The sequence below is a fragment of the Macrobrachium nipponense genome, chromosome 3 (assembly GCF_015104395.2).
Source record: "Macrobrachium nipponense isolate FS-2020 chromosome 3, ASM1510439v2, whole genome shotgun sequence".
In the NCBI taxonomy this organism is placed as follows: domain Eukaryota; kingdom Metazoa; phylum Arthropoda; class Malacostraca; order Decapoda; family Palaemonidae; genus Macrobrachium; species Macrobrachium nipponense.
The window spans coordinates 25,611,159-25,636,158 of NC_087202.1; the positions used below are offsets into that span (position 1 = coordinate 25,611,159).

Below are 25,000 nucleotides of genomic sequence, written 5' to 3' on the forward strand. Positions count from 1 at the left end.
TCGTTCCAAAGCAGGACCTACAAGATGCTGAGACGAGGCCATCACAACACACCCAGGGGCACAGCAAGACGTTCCCCCAGGGGCACTGCAAGCAGGAATGCAACACCGGCATGCCGGCACCACGAGGGACAGGACTTGTTACAGGCTTTGGTTGGCCTCATGGCACAAGGAAGACCACATGGTTTCAGCCTCGGCAGGTGTTAGGGCGATGTGCCCTGAGAAGTGTAGCTATGAGATGACACAAAGCAGTTTTCGAGAATGGTGTCGCTCTATGAGTGATTGGCTGGCCTTAGGAAACGTCTCAGGAGAGAATGCACTTATCAGTATCCGGTTAACTGCGATGAGAAGTTAAGGATGACTATAGATGCAACGCACTCAGAGGTTCAGTGGAACTCATTAACGACCTCTGAGGCATTTGACAGACTGGAGGAGATCACGACGAAGTCTGTGAATAAGGCAGTGGCATGGGACAAGTTTTTCTCAGCGCAACAAGGCAATCAAGAAACCAACCGCGAAATCTTTTGTGCATAGGTGCCAACAATTGGCCTTAGATTGTGGGTTTAAATGTCCCCATTGTCGAGCTGATCTGAATGATTTTGTGTTTAGTTCAGCGGATAACAAGTGGTTTAAGCAATGTGGGGACTTAAGCAAGAGATCCTACAGGATCATGAGGTTTTCAAATACTGTGCAGAAATTGTTACGTAAATGTGAAATTTATGAATCTGCAGAAAAGGATAGTATTAGCGCTCGTGGAAGGGCAAACGTAGCTAGTTTGGTAAAAGATGGGATGAGATAGGCTTAGGCCTAGTTGAAAGTGGGTTAGAAGGTGAAAGTAAAATTATTGCTAGCTATAGGTCTAATAATAGTGACAAGGGACACGGCCGTGGCTGTAGTAGCTCGAAACCTACTGGTAACAGTAAGTCAGATACCAGGTGTAAAAAGTGTGGTGGTCGTTCTCATTGGCAGGGAAAATGTCCTGCTGATAATGTTAACTGTTTGCAGTGTGGTATTGTGGGGCACTTTGCTAAATTCTGTCGTCAAGGGGGGCAACAGCCCGCCAAAACGGCGCCTATTGTGGACGCGTCTGTTACGTCATGCACTGTTGCCTATCCACCTGCGGACAATCGCCAGGTAGGCCTATGTGCGGCAGTGGGGAAACTGCCGATTGGTGAAAATAAAGGTTAAGCATGAGTTTTCATGTGAGTGTGTCGTTGTTGAGGCTGTTCCAGACACAGGGGCAGAGTGTGTATAGTAGGGGTAGATTTGTTACCAAAATTGGGTTTGAAGGTACCTAATCTCTCTCGGTGTAATGTCATTGTAAATCACGCAGGGGAGAAGTCATTGAGAATATATGGGTCTGTTGATATGCTAATAGAATTGGGTGATAAATCAGTGAGCACTAGTGTTATCGTGTGCAAGGTGCTACCCGTTTTATATGTCTTTAGGAGTGTGTAAATCACTAGGTCTAGTGCATACAAAGTTTCCCCATCATACTGTCGCAACGTGAATGACGTCACTCGGAAACCCTCTGCGTCGACTAACCCCCGCCAAACGCCTGAAGAAAACGTTCTCACACGGGTAGGGGGTGGTGGTCGTCAGCGCGAGATGCCATACGCTTGCCACGGAGGAGAATGTCCCTAGGCTGAGGGACTGGCTACTGCAACGTTTTGCGAAGACTACGTTCAACGTTTCAAGAAACCCTCTGGCCGATGATGAAAGGAGCCCCTCACCACATTCACCTGAGGGAAGGTGCCATCCCCTATGCGTGTCATACACCTATACCAGTTCCTAAGCATTGGGAGGCCGATGTTAAGGCTCAGCTCGACGAAGATGTCAAATTAGGAGTAATTAGGAGGTCCCTGCTGGTACAGCTACGGACTGGTGTGCGAGGATGGTAGTGGTAGCAAAGAAAAATGGTAAACCACGGAGGACCGTTGGACTATCAAGAGCTGAATAAGAATTGCAAACGAGAAACGCATCACACATGTGCTCCTTTTGACATGGTCTCGGGTGTGCCACTTCGTACATATAAGACTGTAGTTGATGCCTATGCCGGATTCCACAGGTGCCATTAGATGAGGAGAGCCGGCAGTTGACAACGTTTATTACACCATGGGGAGATACCAGTATTGTCGACACCTATGGGTCATTGCGCGGCCCCGATGCATACACGAAAAGGTTCGATGACGTTATTATTGATGTACACAGAAAGTACAAGTGCATAGATGACGTGTTGTTATATGACGACAGTGTTGAGGGAGCCTTTTGGCATACTTATGATTTTTTGCAAATTATGTGGAGATAATGGTATTACGCCTGAATCCGGATAAATTCCCGATTTTGTCAAAGACAGGTAGAGTTTGTGGGGTACGAACTTGATTGGGATAATTATAGACCTTCTAATGAGCGTATGAGTGCCATTAAGAACTTCCCCATGCCTGCAAAGCCCACTATCACGGATATAAGATCTTGGTTTGGACTTGTGAACCAAATTGCACCTTTCGTGGCTGTAGCACCGGTAATGGAACCATTCAGGGATCTTCTCAAGAAATCCCCCCATCGGAAAGTTTATTGGGACCAACGCCTTCAAAACAGTTTTGTTGCAGCCCGGGACAGCATTTGCAAGATGTTGGGCGACGGACTGACATATTATTGATAAGACAAGGCGCACTGCTGTTGTTACCGATTGGTGCAGAGAAGGAATGGATTTGTTATATTGCAACAATATTGCAATTGCGAGGATCTCAATGCCCTTTTTGTTGTAAGGGGGGATGGAAAAACTGGCATTATGTGGCAGCAGGCACCTGACGGAGGCGGAGGCCGGCTATGCCGTCATTGAGGGGGAAGCGGCTGCAGTAGTATGGTGCCTTAGGAAATCGAGATTGTTTTTATTGGGATGCCCGAATTTCATTTTAATCACGGACCATAGACCTTTGGTAAAACTCTTTGGGGATAGGAGCCTAAAAGACATTGCAAACCCGAGACTACTAAGGTTGAAGGAGAAAACTATGCAATATAGTTTTACCATAAGATATTTGCCGGGAAGAGAATTCGGCAGCCGATACGTTATCAAGATACCCAGTGATTCGCAGTGAAACTACGTCAAAGACGAAGAAGAGGGAGGAACTTATGAACGAAGTTTGTATTGCCTCCATGACGTCATCGCTGGCGGATGACGTCATTACTATGGACTGGGCTACATGAGGGGGGGAAGCAGAGAAGGATCCTGATTATTTACTATTGCAGCGACGTGTCAGCGAAGAGGGTTTGGCCGTCGTCAAGGTCTCAAGTGGAGCCCTGCCTAAAACCTTTTTTCAATGTACGTGATAGACTGAGTGTCATTGAAGGATTAGTCACATATGCATATGACGAGGGGCATGTTCGTCTGGTAGTTCCGGAGGCACTACGTTTACGCATTGCAACCAATTTACATTCAGGTCATCAATCAACTGACTCCATGATCAGAAGAGCACGACAGGCAGTTTTTATTGGCCTGGGATTGAGGGTGACTTGGCAAATTATAGGGCACAGTGTCATGATTGCAACGTTGCGGCACCTTCGCAACAAAGGGAAAGTATTATATACACTCCCCCTCCCGAATATCCGTTTCAGAGAACTGTTGCAGATTTATTTCAAGTAGCAGGGAGGCAGTATATGGTCTACGCCGATCGACTGACTGGATGGATGGAAATTTATTTCTTCGCTAACGGAACTACATCCGCGAGATTGATCCCAGTTTTTAGAAGATATTTTATGCAGTGGGGAGCACCTGAAGAAATATCAGTGGACGAGGGCACGAATCTAACGAGCATGGAAATGAGACATTTCTTTGGTAAGTGGGGGGTATCTATGAGAGTGTCGTCTGCTCACTACCCCCAGTCCAACGGGCGGGCAGAAGCTGCTGTGCGCACCGCCAAACGAACATTAATGGGCAATACTCTACCTGATGGAGGGCTAGACAATGACAAGGTAGCTCAGGCGATATTGCAGTATAGAAATACACCATTACGTGGTATAGATAAGTCTCCTGCACAGCTGGCCATGGGTCGCCTACTTCGAGATTTCGGTGCCAATGTTAAAAGATTATCATTTCGTCACCGAGCATTGGTCGGAAACCTTGTCCGCAAGAGAGAGGGAAAGAAGCGTTGTTGAGCAACGAATATCATCCAAGTATAATGAGAAAGCCAAGGATCTTTCCCCCCTACAAATAGGGGAGGAGGGTAGCTATCCAGGATGTTACTACACGAGCCTGGAATAGAAGCGGGGTGGTCATTGAAAGAATAGATTACCGCCAATATCGCATAAGGTTAGACGGGAGCGGAAGATTTCGACAAGAAATCGCAAGCATTTGAGATCCCTACCACCCACACCACCTGAGGGAGAACCTACTCCCACCGCCTCGGGGAGGCTGGCCCAGTACCCACCCAGGGGTAGAAGTAGCACTAGGGTACGTCGTCCCCCGCAATGGCACGATGATTATATTACAGAGTAATTCATTGTATTGTGTTTAATAATATCCCCTAAACATGTCAAGTTTTGTGCATATACTTTAATCCTGATTATTGGGTTTAATAAATGTTCCTCTTGTCATGTTACCATTTATGTATGTTCCAGCGCTGTGTCCGAAGGACTATCTTTATTATAGCTGAATTCCCTTTGCTTCATATGTTACTACCTTTACCAGTTTTATTATTTTTGAAACTGAAAGGAGAAATCTATACTTATGTTTTAAATATACTATGTTTGCTTTGAATGGGGAGCTTTAATCTTAAAGGGGAGGTGTAGGAATGTTTCATTTGAGGTACGATATGTTTTCCCTGTTATGTGTATCTCTTTGCACGGGGTTCGGGAAAGACAAGTCAGTTCCCGCTCATCCCTTGATCTGTAATCAACTCTGTACATTAAAGGAATCAACTGGTCCCGAGTATGTCTCAACCTGCTTACATAAAAGTTATCACAAGACCTAATGGAATTTGATAAACACGTCCTTTGGTGTTATCGGAAGGCACTGACAAAATTCGTTACAAAGAAAACGGTGGAGCTACACTAACAGAAGAAAACGAAACTTCCATTTCAAAGGTAACTAAAGTATTCTATACTTATAAGCATGACCCTGTTCGAGATTCTGAACAAAGAAACACTATCGATAAACTATACGATATGAAAAGGTATCGTTTCGAATAACCTAAAAATGAGAGTGGAGTGGGCGGGTTGTTTACCACACAACCATCATTCCTGAATGTTCGGAGAAGACATGGCAAGTAGAAATCTTCATTAAACAAAATCAGTATTCCTTGGGAAGCGACGTTTTACGAGACATCATGACTCAAGTTTGCCAAAATTACATGCAATCTACTTCAAGGGTATATAAATTAATTTTGTAAAATTAAGACAAAAATATGTGATATATATGGTGATATAATAGCAAAACGGCTTTATATTCATATTCATCAAGTATTTTCTAGCAAAACATCTTCAACAACAAATCTACAGTTACATATGAATGACAATAATCTGAATATTTGTGAGATCAGCTTTAAGTTTATGATAAGCAAATATTTTGAAAATACAGCTTATAAATAATTAAGATGCGACAAAAAATCTCGATCAGCGTGGACACAATTATGACTATACAGTAGTATAATATTACTGCAGTGAGGAGCCAATATATTATGCTCTGTCTCCTCTTCAGAGTATTACACTTAATAGGTAGAATATGTACCGAGTCACTCTCTCTCTCTCTCTCTCAGGTGCTCGATTGCCAACATATCTTTATTTTATTGGACGCCAAACCGGGGAAAAGTTAACCATGTACGTAAATGCACGCGCACAAGCACACACAAACCCATTAGTAAATCTCAAGTAGGACACAAGTCTATGATGCTCGCGCCAGTCATTTGTCACCGCTTTTATGGTATAGAAAGGCCATCGCCTGTCTCTGTGTGTGTGACAGATTCACGAATGCACTTGAGTTAAGATTGTTTTCTAACATAAACGCGACAACGCCAACCCTGGCAACAGGCTACCCAAACGGATTCGTATGAATATGGAAACTGAACAAGCGTTTAGGGAGATATACTTTATATACTGCAAAATCAGACTCTCAAGAAAACGTTTGTGATTCAAAACTACAAAATACGCAATACTGCCATGAAAATACACTATTATCATCGTTATCATTACTATTAATACTTCAAATTTACGTTATTTAACAAATACCATGTATGTAAGAAGAATACAAAAGTTTAATTGTATTTTTTATCTAAGATATTTTGTAACTTTTAAGACACTGGAAGCTGCTGTTGTCTCTACTACTCACATGAAGGGGAGCTTATAAACAGGTATATAACTATAATTGCATTTCCCCCACAAATCACTTCATCACTGCCTGATACCCGTGGAGGCGCGTGAATTCATGCAAAAAAACGTATCTTAAAATGCGGAAATCACATTCCACAAAACAAAAAACAAAACAAGAGAGAGAGAGAGAGAGAGAGAGAGAATCAACTGACTTTTAAAAAATCTATAAGTTCCCGCCGCAAGCAACAGTTCTTTCAAGCACAGGTGAGTGACGGTTGACAATGAGCATTTTTGTCGAGACTCGTCAGGTATAATCACAGGGAACGATATTTATCTCTCCCTCTCATCTATCATCCTTGTTAACGAACTGCGATTGGCTTCTGTCAAATCTCCTTTCGGCCAATCACACATCGCCTCCTCCTCTCGCCGGTTTGATCGCCCACCCCCCGCTGGACGGATCGCTCTATGGATTGGGAGGTAAAAAAAGAACTGATTTGCAATTTAAAAGAACCTCCTCAGAGAGAGAGAGAGAGAGAGAGAGAGAGAGAGAGAGAGGAGGGGGGGGGGGGGGAGGGGGGGGGAGGCGCAGACAGGCGACACAGACCGGTTTATCATGGGGTCGATTGTCTCATTCGAAACTTGCAAACCCATTGCCGTTCCCTTCCATATTATTCTTAATTTTTATCCAGCAAAGCTCTCTCTCTCTCTCTCTCTCTCTCTCTCTCTCAAACCTGGAACGTAACCAGTCGATGTTGTACTGATAGCAAGGCGAACAACACGGGTAAATGGCCCTTTGGATTAGTTTGTCCAAAAAAATAGCTCCTTTCCATTTAAAAAACTCCAACTGTTGCCATGGGTAAAAAAATCCTTCATAGTTTAGACGTTAGGTATGAGCGTATTATTAGTTACAGGTGTTGTAATATATGCACAGCAAAAAAAGTTGTTTGCTCACAATAGACTAAAAAAACCAATCCATATTTTATATCATGAATTCCACACAAAGCATAATATTGTACACACACACAACTCTATCGTTAGATTTGTGTACGAATGCTGTTCACAATTAAGGCTGCAGACAACAACCGTAGTTATTACATTCGCCCATTTTAATTGGTACTACTTTTACTACAATTAATTTTTTTATCCCATTTTTCTAAATTAGGTCAACGTAAGGGTACATAACAAATGTTTCATCCATTTTTGCTGGAACTCGGTAGGTACAAGGGTACCGTACCTATACGCTGTTTTTTTCCATCTGTCCATCCGGCTGTGGTGTATGCGTATGGTAACACTGCGTCCCGGGCTTTAGATAGTTACATTCAGCTTACATTCAACAATAATAATAATATCCTATTTCGAATATTAACGGTGTAATTAGCATACAGTAATTTATCAAACACTTTTCAGTTGCAAATGTACACCCAGATATCCTTTTATTTACCTAAAACTTACACATAGCGTAACTATTTAAAGCCCGGACGCAGTGTTACCATGCGAAAACACAACGGCGGATGGACAGATGGAAAAAAACAGAGTATAGTTAGGTGGCGATTTGACTTTCAGAATATATTTATCTTTCGACCTATTTTCCAGGTTACAGGCTAACCTAAATACCAATGTGACATTTCTCTCTCGAGGGGTTATTTTGAGCGAAAATATTACCTAGCATTATTTTTCTGGGTATCGTTGGGGTTGATAATTATTTTTCAAGGTTACAACGTCCCTATTTCATTTCAAAGCTAAAACGTAATTTACTCTGTCTTTATGAAATTAAATCACTTCTATTATTTTTTTTTGCTCAAGTTTGCCATGAAGAGTAGTAGGTGTTAAAAGGGTATTAGGTCTGGTGTTGACCACTGGACTCTTGATCAGTCCACTGAGACTAGGATTGGTCTTTGTAGATTGTGACTAGGAGGATATCACTGAAAAATGTGTTATAAAGTCATAAGCTGCAATGAATGTATTTTATTGCATCTGGATCATGAGAACCTGATGCAGTCGAATTCCAGTTGTGATTTATTGTCTCGTCTCGAGGGACGGAAAGACATTGTAACTATAGAAAAAAAAATATTGTAACTATAGAAAAAAAACATTGTAACTATAGAAAAAAAACATGTAACTATAGAAAAAAAAACACTTGTAACAATAGAAAAAAAAAAAAGACATGTAACTAATAGAAAAAACATTGTAACTATAGAAAAAAAAAAACATTGTAACTATAGGTAAAAAAAAAAAAACATTGTAACTATAGAAAAAAAAAGCGTGATCCCACTTCCAGCTTACTCAAGCGCGTGCTTAAAGTCAACGGTCAAATAGTGTTTCCACCAACGAAAATTAAAATAAAAAAAAACCGTATGTTTTATTGGAAAGAGTTTTTTTTTCGTACTGCTTAACATACACCATTATCTATTTTTTTTTTACATTTTCATTCTAATAAAGAAATCATAAATTATTCTATCCTAAAATTCCTGTATCTTTAACTCAACGCGAAACACCTTTTTCAGACCTATTTAAGGTTTCCTAACCGCCCCACCCCCCCCACCAAGAATAGCAACAACAAAGTAGTTTGTAGGCTTACTCCCCGAGTAAGCGAAAAATGTTGTCTTCGGAATGAAGACTTTCATCAATCACTCACTCCAATGGAAACAAGGACCCAAGCGCATTATGGTATTTTGACGTAGAAATATCATTATCTCAGTGACACTCATTACCACACACGCCAGACACCCCCCCCCCCCCCCCCCCCCGCCGTCCACTGTGATTTTTTAATGAAGCCTCTATGTTGGAGATGGGGATTCATAACATGATACAACCACTATCAATGGAGTAACGTCAAAAACCGCAACAGTATTTACTATTCTCAACAACAAAAATGATCAACACGACTCAGATCAGCAAATAAACAAAGAAAGGTCAATGAGAAAGAATACAATTACAAGGCAAAAACAACAAGAGGGAATTTCCTCTGTCGTTTCGGTGCTAAACCTCCTCTCTCTCTCTCTCTCTCTCTCTCTCTCTCTCTCTCCTCTCTCTCTCTCAGTAGCCATCTTGCTTGGTGAGACGTACCCGCGTGAAGTCAGATTAATAAACAGATATCACAAGTTTAACATACGACTAGAATTTGAGAAATATCTAGAAGTGTCGTGAACTATCGGTGATAAGATTAGTGTGAAAATAGTAGATAAAGCGTCCTCTAAGTTGTAGTATCAAGTGTAATACTATAAATCAGAACAAGATGGCAGTAAGTTCCAACTGCGGGAAGAGGTGGCGTAATTTGGCGTGTTTAGCAGATTCGCAATACGATGAGGTAGCAGGAAGGGAACTGGCATTTCTCATCTATGAAATCAGCAACAGTCCTAACCAAAAAGATACAAAAGCATTCATAGATATATTAGAAGGATATAATCCTTCAAACTGGAACAAATCTAATGAAAACATCTTGAAATAATTGAAGAAGTTCCAAATAAAATCCAAGTGGTCAAGAGACTCATAAAGAAAATATACATAAACCAACATATTCCGACAAAGAAAATGAATAAGGTGAATCTTGTGAAATATCCTAATGATGCATTAGGAAAAAGAATGCCAAAAGCATGCAAACTGTGTAAGGTTTGGTATAGCATAGTCAATCCACAAAACCTAATCAGAAAATGTGCTGCATGCAACATTCCGACCCATCCACAGTGTGCTGAGGTAATACAAGATTTGAGAAAAGATACAAGAATTTTTGTTCAACATGTCTATCATGGATAGACAATGTTATTAAAGTCAAGATTGAATGTACAAATAGTTGAGGATGAAGAAGAAGAGGAAGAGGAAGAAGAAGAAGAAAAAGAAGAAGAGGAAAACGGAAGAGAAGTAAACAAAAAATGAAATGACAGAAAAAAATAAGAAAACAAAGAACAAGATAAAAATATGGATGCAGAGATACTCATTGATACTACATATGAGGCAATAAAGCAGCATACCTACGAAGAAATAAATTACGATATGACAACAGAAAAGCAAATCCCGAAGAGGCTCTACCCAGATCTACACAATGACGGGAAAGAGGAAAAAATAGACAAGAAAGACAAAATCTGCAACCTTTTGAAAAGAGGGAATTGCAGATTTGGAGAAAGATGTTACTACAAACATCCTAAGATATGTCAAAACTATGAAATATATGGTAAATGTGCATACTTAGATGGATATGGGGAATGATTGCAGAGATCTGCCATCCAAAAATATGTAAAAACCAACCTAAAAGAAGGAAAAGGATGTAAGTTCGACAAAAAATGCAAATATATGCACCCTGTAGCCATGAATCATAATCAAATAAATAACCAACCAAGTAATAAAATCCAAAATAATAAGAAGAAACAAATTAAAGAGAGAATCAAGATATCAGTAAAAGAGAAAAGCAAACCACCAATGAGATATGCAGAGGTGTCAGCAAAAAAAATTTCAAAGCATCAGCTCCGAAATTCTACTCAAGAGATAATAACTGTATTTATTATGCAAGAGGATATTGCAGAGAAACGGAGAAAATTGCAGATTCAGCACAAAATGAATAATTATGATGAAGAAGATCAAATATTATGGAAATAAAAAGTTGGATTTTTTAATGTCAGAATTCTGGAAATGAAAAAAAGAACAACATACCAGAACAGGAAAGAGACATGGGAAAATCCTTATTACTACCAGTATTAAATGAAGGAGAAAACACGCAAACCATCATAGTGATGAATGCGCAGGGTTTAGTTTACGAGTAACTCAAAAAGAATAGAGTACTTAGAAGAACTAACCCAAAATGAAAGAAAATAGATATAATGAATATAAGTGAAACCTGGTATTCCCAAAGAGACTGGGAATGATGATCAAATAAAAGGGTTCCAAACTTATAGATCAGATAGAAAAAATAGGAATCAAGGGGGAACCGCAACTATATGTGGGAAACGACCAAAAAACAAGGAAAAAATATATGAGAAATATAGTCAACCTCCAGAATGTGAACTAATAGCGGTAGAATTTGAATCTGAAAAATTGATGAACATAGTAATATATAGACCTCCTAATACTAAAGAGTTTGACTTAATAATTGAAAATTGGATGATAGTATGTAGAAATCACAAGGACTGGAACTATTCTCCTATCTGGTGACTTCAACTTTCCTTTCGTAGAATGGAAAAGAACGAATAGGAGATTGTGGTTGTACTTATACATCATAAAAAAGAGAGTAATAGTAGTGCAGAATATAAGAGGCAATTTGAAAAGCTATTAGATATGCTACTAGAATACAACATTCAACAAATAAATCACCTGCCAACAAGAAAGGAAAATACTTTAGACCTAGTATTTGTGAACGAGATGAATTATGTTAAAGAAATAATAGTTTATAATGCGAGTATTTCAGACCATAATGTCATAGAATTAACAGTTCATTCCAAAGCAAGTGAAAATAAGAGATAAGCAAGAAATGAAAAGTGGGAAGGATATGGAAAATACAACTTCTACAGTAAAAATATAAAATGGTCAGAAATTAATGAAGAATTAACAAAGATTGGGATAACATTTTCGTAAGTGATAACATAAGGGTAAATACGGAGATATTATATAAAATATTGGAGAAAATAGTGGAAAAATTATATATCCGAAGAAGAAAAGTAAACATCATTCATGCATACCAAGAGACAGAAGGATCTTGTTCCAAAAGAAAATCAGAAAGTTGGAAAAAATAAAAAAGGTCTTGACAAAGAAAAAAATGCATGGAAAGTTTATAGAAACTAAAAAGTAAGATAGAAAATGCAGAACAAAAGATTATACAATCAAAAGAAAATGAAAAACGGGACTTGGAAGAAAAAACCCTATTAAATATCAAGCAAAACCCCAAACTATTATACTATATGCGAAGAAGAAGAATAAAAGAAGAATAGAAATAGGCCCTCTGAGAATTGAAGGGAGATTAACGAATGAAAAAAAGGAAATTTGCAACATACTGGCAGAACGATATAAGAGAGAATTCACCCCTAGAATAGATAATGAAGATAATGATATAGAAGTAAGGGAAGAAAATAGTGAATATTTAGCTGACATAGAAATTAATGAAGCTGATATTGTGCAGGCAATTAATGAAATTAAAAATGGAGCTGCTGCAGGGCCGGATGGAGTCCCTGCTATTTTGTTAAAGAAAGTAGTTCATTCTATCGCAAAGCCACTTGCAATATATTAAGACAAAGTGTAGATACAGGCAAGATTTATGATGAGCACAAATTAGCATATATCACCCCTACTTTCAAAAGTGGATCAAGACTGGAGGCAAGTAATTATAGGCCTGTGAGTCTAACATCACATATTATGAAAGTGTATGAAAGGGTAATGAAGAAAAATATTATGAAACATTTAATAAAAAATAATTTGTTTATATAGGACAACACGGTTTCGTACCCGGAAAAAGTACACAAACCCAACTGTTAGTCCACCGTAGAACATATTCAAAAATATGAAAAGCGGAAATGAAACAGATGTGGTTTATCTAGACTTTGCAAAAGCTTTTGACAAAGTAGACCATAATATATTAGCAAAGAAAATTAGAAAACACAATATCGTAGATAAAGTAGGAAGATGGTTAAAAGAATTTTTACACAACAGAAAACAGATAGTTATTGCAAACGATGAGAAATCGGATGAAACCAAGGTAATATCCGGTGTGCCACAAGGTACGGTGCTAGCTGCAATATTGTTTGTTATTATGATTGAAGACATAGACAGTAATGTTAAGGATTCGGTAGTGAGTAGTTTTCGCTGATGACACAAGAATAAGTAGAGAAATTACTTGTGATGAAGATAGGAACGCTCTACAAAGAGACCTTAACAAAGTATATGATTGGGCAGAGGTAAATAGGATGGTATTTAACTCTGATAAATTTGAATCAATAAATTATGGAGACAGAGAAGGAAAGCTATATGCATATAGGGGACCTAATAATGAGACAATCACAAATAAGGAAGCGTTAAAGACCTTGGTGTGATGATGAATAGGAACATGTTATGCAATGATCAAATAGCAATTCTGTTGGCAAAATGTAAAGCAAAAATGGGAATGTTGTTACGGCACTTCAAAACAAGAAAAGCTGAACACATGATTATGCTTATAAAACATATGTTCGTAGTCCACTTGAATATTGCAATATGATATGGTACCCACACTATCAAAGGATATTGCACAAATAGAGAGTGTACAAAGGTCCTTTACAGCTAGAATAGAAGAAGTTAAGGACCTAGACTACTGGGAAAGACTACAACCTTAAAATTATATAGTCTAGAAAGGAGAAGAGAACGCTACATGATAATTCAGGCATGGAAACAGATAGAAGGAATAACAGAAAAATATCATGGAACTAAAAATATCAGAAAGAGCAAGCAGAGGTAGATTAATAGTGCCCAAAACTATACCAGGAAAAATAAGGAAAGCACACAGGACATTAACCACTACGCACCAGCATCGATAATGCAGCGTCTATTCAATGCGTTGCCAGCTCATCTGAGGAATATATCAGGAGTGAGCGTAGATGTGTTTAAGAATAAGCTCGACAATATCTAAACTGCATCCCAGACCATCCAAGATTGGAAGATGCAAAATATACCGGAAGATGTACTAGCAACTCTCTGGTAGACATTAGAGGCGCCTCACACTGAGGACCTGGGGCAACCCGAACGAACTGTAAGGTCTGTAAGGTAAGGTCCGAAAGAGAAGTCAAAGAATCCGCCAAGCGTGACTGTTGGTGGCTTATCCTTTTGAAAGACATCCGCTGGAAGACACAATAAAGAATTCCTCGGTAGGTTTGGGTTTCATAAACCTCTTTGACGTGTCATCGTCTGATAGAAGAAATGTATTATTTTAAACCCTCAGCAATGAACGTTGTCATTTTTATACATATAGCTTCCATTCTACTGTAATTCTTTAAATATATTCATTATTCTATATCTCGGCAATATAAAGTCCTGTAAGCTTTCTCTTGCAGCATATAAAGTTATCACTTTTATTTAGTCATCGACATAATCCATCTTTGCTGTTATCAGCACAAGAAAGGGAGTTTCGCTCAAAACAAAATATAGAAATTTTTGTTATAATAACCAGCTTCATTCACAATGAAACTATAAAGAACCTTTTCCGCTTTAGTTTAAATCATTTCACTTATGATTGTCTCCTGTGTGACGAGAGAGAGAGAGAGAGAGAGAGAGAGAGAGAGAGAGAGAGAGAGAGAGAGAGAGACTTGCGACTTGCGCGCGCGCGCGACGTATCCCTGGAAAGAAGCTACTGACTAATGACAAACACACACACATCCATAAAAACCTATAAAAAACTTGAGTCAGTTGCATGGCGAAAGTTATTCCCCCTTAATAAATGAACCGACCAACTTATTAAAAACTTAGCCGAAGGAAAATATTATCTCATCAGTTGCTAACTTATGATATAGAACTTTTTGAATGGATCTTTTCTTTGTTGAATTTTACCTAGTAAAAACAAGAAGTCTACTGGCAACATCATCTGCTTCCAGTTGTGGGTTCAAAACCCTGTCACAACGAATATATATGTTTTAACTGATCAGGAAAGGCACTGTTAACCAATAAAAACACAGCGCAATCAATGACCTTGCAGTTATGATAATAATAATATGCAACAAATTCTCTCACAATAGTTATGGCAGCACATGCTTTGGTGAGGGACATTGTATTTCAATCCATTCAAACTGAATGAAGAGGCACTGCAGGATAACTAACTGCATCGCCAACCTACACGACGGGCAGCTAGATAGACACAGAGAGGGGAAGCCTTTCTAGGAAAAGCAATTATGATTCAGAGCACAAGGAACGTCAGCGTGCCGCTAACCACAGCGCTGGGTGCCACTGCGCCTGCAGCTCTGCCCAGAAACGAAACAACACGTTGACAAAGGAACGTCAGCTTCGGGAAGTTTATTTTGATCTCTTCATCTCCCTTAGAGATGCCATTGTTTCCTAATAAAAGGAGGCCGACGGGGAGGTCAATTTTTTAACACTGTTATCTACCCAAACAACTTAGTATGAAGTAAGAAATATATTTCGCTCTGTACCGCTGATTATCCTTACAGAATCATCAATGTTACGGGTAAGCCTACGTGCTCATTCGCCAAGTTCCACTCGAGCGTTCATATACAAGGAACGTGGTTTAGCAAAATACATTAAGTAGATTTGAACTACGTTACTTAGGAAATGCAACCTTTTGTTGTACGTAAACTCGCTAAGATATGCAAGTGTACAGGCCAAACGCTCTGATTACTCTTTGAACATAAGAGCCGAGAGAGACGATACGAGAAAGGAAGAGATAAAAAAAACATATGTAACTTATTAAATCTTTATATCTGATATAAGGAAAGCGCGTTATAAGAAACGTCGAGATAGCATTCAGGCGATAACATTCACCGTCCATAAAATATAAAACTATAAATATTCCTTTACGTATGGTGGGGACTTTCACATCTCGTTGGATCATACCCACGCACGCACCACACACACACACACACACACACACACACACACACAATTGCGTGTGTGGATGAAGGAGTGAATTGATGTAAAATAAACAAAAGTAAAAAAGTTAACTGAAACCAGAAGAACGCATCATGAAAGAGTACCCGTCGCCAAGAGCAATTTTACCAGAAACTATTATAAAATAAAACTGTCACGAGCTCGCTAATTATCCGCCATCCTTCCTGCAACTGTGAGGCTCTTCATACACAACGTGACCTCTAAGGCCCTTCTGGCTTCTGCTCGCCTCGCTTCTTCAGTTCTCCAGCACAGGCAAAAAACGCACGTACGCCGAACACACACACACACACACACACTTATATGGGATGAAAGGGCGAAAAAATGTCCCCACAGTTTCCGGTGCCACGATCACATCTGGATGCCACATGCAGGGAGAGGGACGGCAGGGAAGTGGAAAGGGGTTGGGGGTGGGGGAGGAGGTGGGGGTGTGGGGGGGGGGGGTGGTCACCCAGCGAGACATGATGGTGCCCTTTGCGAAGAACCAACAAACCAACAACCACCAAAAGGCGGCCTCAATCCTCAAGAAAAACTGGAGGCTCGGCCACAAGGATGTCAGTACCTTCCGCCCTCCGACGAACGTGTTGGCTCCCTTGAGATGGGAAGGACGCTTGATGCTCTGCTGGCTGGATGAAATATCTGCGCGCGCGCGCGCACACACACACACATATATCATATATATATATATATATATATATATATATATATATAATATATATATATATATCCACGCAATTATTGTAAACTATTGAAAAAGCTCGAACGAGGCTGCAATAACAGCTGAACAATCAAATTATTTATGGTTCCATTTTCACTGTTAGTACATTGATATTTCAATAGTTTGTATTATTAATTATAAGACAATAATAATAATTCCACTTACGCATGACTTCCTTGCATTCATTCTAAACATATTTATCACGAGCAAGAACAACGTTGATTACGAACTATCCTTAGCAGAATTATAAATAGAAAGCTATTGTAGACATTAGACTAAGTAAATAAACAACTTCATATCATTGAAAGTTCAAAAACTTGAAGAAAATTCCTTTCACTATTCACAGAGCACTATAAGCTCGCAAAGGGAAATCGTGTAAACAGAAAATTCCATCAAATTTCCCCGAATTCGAATCCCGACGGGGAATCTGAGAACGCACGGCGGCTGCTGCGGTTGCTTGGACTCAGGTGTCACGAGATGTATCACCTATCACAGCCTTGCTCACCGAAGTGCTTGACTGCTTGACCTGCCTGCTATGATCCACATGGATACATTGTACTGCCACCGCAGTTTGATAACGACTTTGAGATGAAGTGATGATACGTGAAACAGGTAGGAGATATATATATATATATATAATATATATAATATATATATATATATATATATAGTATATATATATTTTATTCATTCATAAAAATATACAGTTGATATGGAAGCAGCACAAGAAACGCAAGCAAAAGATGGGTAGTGAAGTTCACTTCCGACGTGAGACTTCCTTCCGTTCCTTCATCTTTCGTACTTTAAATGGAAGATCTACTCCTCGCATTTAATTTGAAATTAAAAGTATTTGTAACATTATTCATGTGCATCTCTACGAAGAACTAATGGAAAAGCCTAACAATTTTTTTACTGACCTTTAGTAAGAATAATATATAAACAGAATTATGTGAGGTGCAGTCGCCAAAAAAATTCAATGTTAAAACTTATAAAATGTTAAACCAGCTATTGAAATTAATACTATACTACAAGACGAGCCTTTTCGGAGCGAGACTGCCTGCTTTATAAATACGTAATAATAATAATAATAATAATAATAATATAAATAATAATAATAATCATAATAATAATAATAATAGTAAAAAGGTTATTAAATGCAAACTATTCACCCCCACCAATATGGAGAGAAAGTTATAAAGGAAAAAATCCCATTTGAAACTTCGTGGTGTTCTTTCAAAATTCATCATTACTAACATCGCATTTGCATAATAACTGGCTACGATAAAGGGGGGATGGGGGGAGGGGGGGGGGGGAGAAAGGGAGGGAAGGAATAAGCCCCTTTTCATACCGGCAAAACGATATGCTGAGTCATGGGGCAAAACCGTGAGTGATGTTCCCTTATTACTACGAGGTTTATGAGAGAGAGAGAGAAAGAGAGAGAAGAGAGAGAGAGAGAGAGAGAGAGAGGATGGAATTACAACTGCCTAACAAAGTTCCCTCTTCGAGCAACATCGAATATCGAACCTTCGTGAACCACGAAATCGACCCCAACTGAGGATAAACTGCTTAGGGACATTTCTTGAACATTATTGAGCTATGTACGTAGCGGTTAGTCGACCGTGTTGGGTTGCTCGGGCGGAGGTCAGGAGATTAGCAACCCTGTCTCAAATAGTTGAAGCGACTTGGTGGCAAAATCATCTTTAGTTGGAGGGAGGGATAGATCAGCGATGGAGTTTGCGAAAACTATGGAGAGCATTTCACTTCTTTAGTATAAATCGAGTTACTATAGTAATTATGATTAGGAAAGGCTTTAAGAAGAGACAATTCAACGTTAATTATCTGAAACTTATTAATTCAAAAACAATAATTTTAACTTACAAGTATAATTAATCAATCCAGTGACTTATAACGTCTCTACCTCGAGATATGGTGTCTTTCAGGGTAAGACCACTCTAAACAGCGCTAGAAGAATGGAATACAAATATACAGTAGAAGACATGAGAGAGAGAGAGAGAGAGAGAGAGAGAGAGAGAGAGAGAGAGAGAGAGAGAGAGAGAGAGGCCAGGCATCCCATCTTTCTTTACAAACACACACAAACAAAGAGCTACCCATCAAGTATCCCTTAAACTTACAAAAAATACAAAAAGGGCAAAATAAAAAAAAAGGGTCGGTTATACGAGTAGACACCAAGAGAGGCAGCAAGAGATTCTCAAGGAAGCCCTACACAAGTCCACAAGGAAGTAAAAGACAATTGCAATGAGGTTCTCCGTTTGGTGAGTTCATATGACTTTCCTTCATAATAAATGAACAGTTAATACTAATTAGCTCTACTAACAATTAATCTTTGCACAACTGAATGAACTCCAATTCTTCAGAGCTGCCCATTTCTTGAGCAAACGCTCTGTCTCGAGATGAACACCAGGAAAGATGTGTTTGCCTGACACATTTTACAGATCAAGCTTGTCCAGACCATCAATAATGGGATCAAATAACCTAGACTTTTTATTACGGGCCAAAGAGGATTTTTTTTTTTCTGCCAGTATGTACGTCAGTACTTAAAAAATTCATAGGATTTAATTTCTTTTTAGTTTCCTTCTCTTTTTACGACTTGTATACTGGCAGCATCTGCTCCCCCTACCCACCGACACTCGCCCCTCCTTAAACTGAGCTCAGAATGAGAGAGGAAAGGGGGGGGGGGGAGTATTTTCCCCTCTCACTCTCCCGCAGCCATGATTCTCTTCCCTGCTGGACTTTCAAGACCCAACCACAGAAACGACACCCTCTGCTGAGAAATGACCTGACCTTAGCCACCGTACCCCGCCGGGAGGTAACAAGGGTCAGGTCAATTGTCCCAGGGTCAGTGCCATCCGAGTACACAGATGGCTACCAAAGGTCCAAATGGCACATCTGGAAAAGTCTACCATGGGCGATTTGTATTGTTATCCCTTGGCTTGCAACCAAAGCCTGTTGGATACGCTCCTCGTCTCTCTCTCTCTCTCTTCTCATCAGTTCTCCTCGCTCTCTCTCTCTCATGTAAGAGACTGATAACAGGAAACTTTAAAAGGAATGTCGTTATTAATGTACTATTTGTTCTTGAGTGACATAATGGTGAGTGTGCTTTACTTGTCAGAGAGAGAGAGAGAGAGAGAGAGAGAGAGAGAGAGAGAGAGAGAGAGAGAGAGCGCTCGAAGAATTAAAATTTTCGAATATGAAATGATGACAAGCAAGCTGAATATGAACTCATCACTCACGTCAATATAAACACAAACACACTACAGTAAATGACACATCCCATTCTGGAAGTTTAGGAGTCGTTAGGAGAAATCTTTATCCATGGGGACTTGCAGAGATCCACAAGGCCATTCAACTCTTTTACTGTCACCATCAAACACTAATAGGTGTTTACTCTATTGGGAAGAAGTTAGAGCATGGAAAAAAACAGGGATTCCCACTGGGAAGATGGTCAAAGAGGATCAAGTGCTGAGAAATGGCAACTTTCTAAAAATATATATAATGTCTTTAAGAGAATTCAGGATCTGAATCCTGTAATGACATGTCATAAAAAGAGCTAACTTATACAAAGCACTGATAAGTTTTATATATATTTTTTTAAGAGTAAAAGCCGACGGTGGGACAGACAATCTAATGCCTTTATCTACCCTTGGATTAAGGGGAAAAAAGGGAAAACTTTAAAAAAAAAAGGTCGAACACGTATTCGAGGGAGGCAGTAAATACCTTCTTGGACGTGCGATATACAGATACCAAGATACGAAACCAAAGAGGAAACAAAATGAAGGCTTCCAAAATTTTACTTAAAAACACAAATTCCTACTAAAGTCAAAGGCATTATTTTGCCAACAATCTTGTTTTTTCTCGTTAGGCAAGCATCTCAGAAATAAGGAAAAATAATTTACGTTTCTTTCGATTTACTTAGTTAATATAGTCGACAGACCGTTCCCTATCCAATCGGCGGCGGGCGTCTGCAGGACTAATTACGAATTGACCAAACAAAGTATATCTTAGTTTTACCAGACCACTGAGATGATTAACAGCTCTCCTAGATCTGACCCGAAGGATTAGATATTTTTACGTGGCTAGGAACCAATTGGTTACCTAGCAAAATTTTTATCACAAGAAATAATTTTTTTCTGGTTCCGTGTTGGCCGAGCCGAGAATCGAACTTCGGACTACCGGATTGGTAGCCGAGCGCAAAGTAAACTCGTCCAACGGGGAACTTAAGAATTAACAAATCAGTTTTTATTACAGGATGCGGACAATTAAATATACCATTTTGGAAATGGGCGAAGACACGAAATATATAATCGACGAAAATTGAGCACTCCTTACTATTCTTTAAAAATACTGAACATACCATTCCCAGCTAAGGGAAACTGCCTTGAGGCTCAGCACGTGTGAGGAGGCGCGAGAGAGTGCAAATCCCGAGTGGCGATTGACACCCAATCACGCGTCTTGTAAGAGGGCGATCGCGTGCCCTCGGTTACGGAAACCGAAGACGCGATCTCGGGGTATCAATGACTCCATCTCAGATTCCCCATTTGTTTATCAATAGGTCTTCTACGCTTCTCTCTTCTTCCGATTTCAAACTTGAATATCTTCAGAACAAGCTACATTATAAAGGATAAAAATGTCGAGTTATTTGATTCGGTAGTTAAAACGAGAATGAAAAAGGCCACTTTCAAGTCGAGTTTGAAAACAACAGAGGAAGTTTCAGTCGAAATATGCAAAAGAATGTGGAAAAGAAAAGCAACTTAATCGTCGAACGATGGAAAATCATTTACAACAGAATAAGATCTTTTACTAGAATGGGTCTAAATATGAATTAATATTCCTTTTCCATAAGTTATTTACAAGTAACAATCAATTACAAATGTACCATAATAATAATAATAATAATAATAATAATAATAATAATAATAATAATAATAATAATAATAATAATAACTGTGTATAACGTGTCAGAATACTTTTGGATAAGAAGAGAATTTCCTAATTCTTCGTAAGTTTTGAATAAGCGGTGCCAAGCTGAAAATCATACCAAAATAAAAACAATAATAAAAAAAATCATACAAATGTAATTAAAAATTAATTGTATATACAAAAGCTTATCAGATTATAAAAACAACAATAACAAAACGGAATCCCATGCGAAGGATGTTTGGAACAGCATCCCTAAGCCATCCTATGGAACAATTATAGGGCATAACAGGATGTCTCTTTGCCAAGACATCTTCCTAGGTATCCTTTAGGTTCAGGAGACAAAGGGTCTAATAGATAGATAGGTTCCTTCCTTTTGTTTTGAGAGGAAGGGTGTCACATTGGTGCCAAGTTACACAGATTCTCTCTCTCTTTCTCTCTGTCTCTGTCTCTCTCTCTCGTTTGCCTTTTTAATCTTCTATATACTTAAAAAATGGCAATTTTAGTCTAAAACATCAAGAAAAAATAATACACTGATTATAAATGTTAATTTAAAAAAAAAATAAAGCGATAAACCTTATTAATAAAATCCTTGAAATATAGCCACAGAAAACGCTGCGTTAGAAAATTAAATGAAAAAATATAAAATAAGAGAAAATAAAATAAAAGTGAGAGAAAGACAAATCTATCAGTAACCCCAAGTAGACCAAACTCTTGTAAAAGAATAACTCTGTCTCCCCAGGAAGGAGGACCACTTGAAGTCCATCGCACCCGAAAACCTCTAAAACAAGCCCTAAATGTCCCTTCGTGGAAAAACAGTGGGAATCCTGAAAAAGCGTCCATGTCACAGACCCCGACAGCGCGGTGTCAATTCAAACGAGACTTAGGGGACCCCGAGAGAGAGAGAGAGAGAGAGAGAGAGAGAGAGAGAAGAGAGAGAGAGAGAGAGGAGGAAGGAGAATCTGTAGGGATAAACAACTTGCGCCTTTTGAAAATGAGTTCGTTTACACAAAGATCACGAAGCTTTAACAGGTTATATCGATAACCTATACTACCTATAAGATTCTGATCAACAAACTGGCCAAACACGTCTACGACTTCACGGGAAGACTATAAAATAGCTTACGTGGGTCCTTTCATACGCCTGTATTTATCAATGTATATAAAAAATTGTCCAAGTGCAAAGCATGGAAACGGTAAGGGTAAGTCTCTTATATATAATTAATAATAAAAGAAAAAAAAATTGGCATTTATTGCGCGAAGTGACATCACATGCATGAGGCAGTCAAGAAAAATCTAACCATTATCTAGTCTCAGCAGATGAACTTTAAAAGTTACAATGATAATAATACCAGATGTCAAAAAAAGCCCCATGAAATTCCAAATTCATTCTACAACAAAAACATATGCACTGGTTACTCACCATTTCGCGCAGGTCCACACGTCCCCGACTGCACGACCAAAGCCACGATCAGAGAAAGCACGATACTCATTCTGGATGGCCCCCCTCGTCTTGCGCCGAAGAACGCCATCGGTGGCTTCGACCAATTTTTTTTTAATGGGGGGGAAGGGGTGTTTCTTTTGCGTACGGGCGGGGTGCTGCTGGCTTCGCTTGCACCCCCCTAATGCTCGCAAAACGCCGGAAAGGGGGAAGGGGCGAATGTGGTGCTTAACCCCTCCACCACTTCACCATGTTCCTGTGTGATCCGCTCTGAAAAGGGAAGGGGTAAGGGATAGTTTAGACTTGGTGTACCGAACTTAACAACTAAAAAACACATGATAATATCTGGACCTACAATAATAATAATAATAATAATAATAATAATAATAATAATAATAATAATAATAATAATAATATTGAAGGAGACTGCGGCTTCAGCTGCATTTATTTTATAGAAGTTCTTTTCTCTTCTTCTTATTACGGCTTTTTCGGTACTATATAGGTTGGCGAGTAACGCGCCTATTGGACACATATGAAAAGTCAAGATTTCAATATATATAAATTTCGTAAAATTAATTTATCTTGACTTCATATGTATCCAACAGGTGCCCTAAATAGTACTGAAAGGCGTGATAAGAAGAATAGAAAAGAACTTCTATAAAATAAAGGCAGCTGAACCAGCAATCTCCTTCAATAAAGTATGCTTGAAAGAGGATCTTCTACCTAAACACAACAAACAACAAACAACAACAACAACAATAATAATAATAATAATAATAATAATAATAATAATAATAATAATAATAATAATAATAATAATAATAATAATAATGTGAAAGGCGCAGGCGCAGGCTCTCTTTTAAATATATTCCGTTGAAAAGAATGTCAGCATCAGAGGAAATGATTTTATACAGTCTTTTCAATTCTTCTTACTCTTCCCGTTTCTTTAAGGCTGATACTTTATCCAGATTATGTGCATCGGCCAGCTCTTTGCAGAAAGAGCTGGCCGATGAACAGGAAAACCGAAAGAATCTTGCAAAGAATAATTCCACTGATGCAGCCATTTTTCCATCAAATAAAATAATAATAATAATAATAATCTCAACCTAATAATAATAATCAATAACTAATAATAATAATAAAGCCAATTCTACATACAGATCAATGTCAAGAAACAGCTTTTAAAGTTGAGATCAGGTTGAAGAGGGCAAATAGCTACGATGATCTTATAATCAGTACTGTTAAATGATATAGGGTTAATTATAATTTGTTACCCGATAAAAGCTAAATACCGTTCACGGTCTAATAAAAGTATATAAAAATATAAGTATATAAACAGAAAAAGTTGGATTAGAATTATAATGTCGAAAAACAGGTTAGGTTTTACCTAATAATAGCAGATATCACTATTACTTATAAAAGGTAAATAAGCATGATTACAATAACAGTTTAACAGCAATTGAATACTCTTGGAAGTAACCGTATAAAACGCAACAGGTTAAATAAATACGCATTAATAGTGTATAAATGAGGCAGCAATCATGCAATGAATAAGTACTCTTTCATGATGGCGGAAGAGTTGAAAGCCTAACTCAGAATCATCAACGTTGTAGTATAGTACGGGTAACAAGAGGCGTAATATATTTAAAAAACATATTATTAAAAAGTAAGTGTACCAGAGAGAGAGAGAGAGAGAGAGAGAGAGAGAGAGAGAGAGAGAGAGAGAGAGAGAGAGAAACCAATTAAGTCTTGGATCTTAAAGAGAAAAAAAAAAAAGATTAAAAATATTAGAATCCTTTGCATCCCAATCCTTGTTTCGATTTGTTATACACGCAACCTACCCATCACCAAGGATGACTTACCTGACCTCAACATACCTACGGAATTGGAATGATATATATTCTCTCTCTCTCTCTCTCTCTCTCTCTCTCTCTCTCTCTCTCTAATCTCCTACGCACACACATGTATTTATATAAACACACACACACACACACACACCATATATATACACACACACACACACACACACACACACACACATA

The 25,000-nt window shown here is 38.7% G+C and overlaps 1 protein-coding gene across 7 annotated transcripts in view; it reads right to left on the reverse strand.

The window, feature by feature from the left end:
* Positions 1-25,000, reverse strand: part of LOC135221664 (fibroblast growth factor receptor 3-like) — a 206,729-nt gene that overhangs the window by 60,771 nt on the left and 120,958 nt on the right. For all 7 annotated transcript variants that reach the window (XM_064259370.1, XM_064259371.1, XM_064259368.1 and 4 more), the window contains exon 2: positions 22,941-23,228. In XM_064259370.1, the coding sequence (XP_064115440.1) occupies positions 22,941-23,049 (109 nt within the window). In that variant the 5' untranslated portion in view covers positions 23,050-23,228. The remainder of the gene's footprint in view (positions 1-22,940; positions 23,229-25,000) is intronic.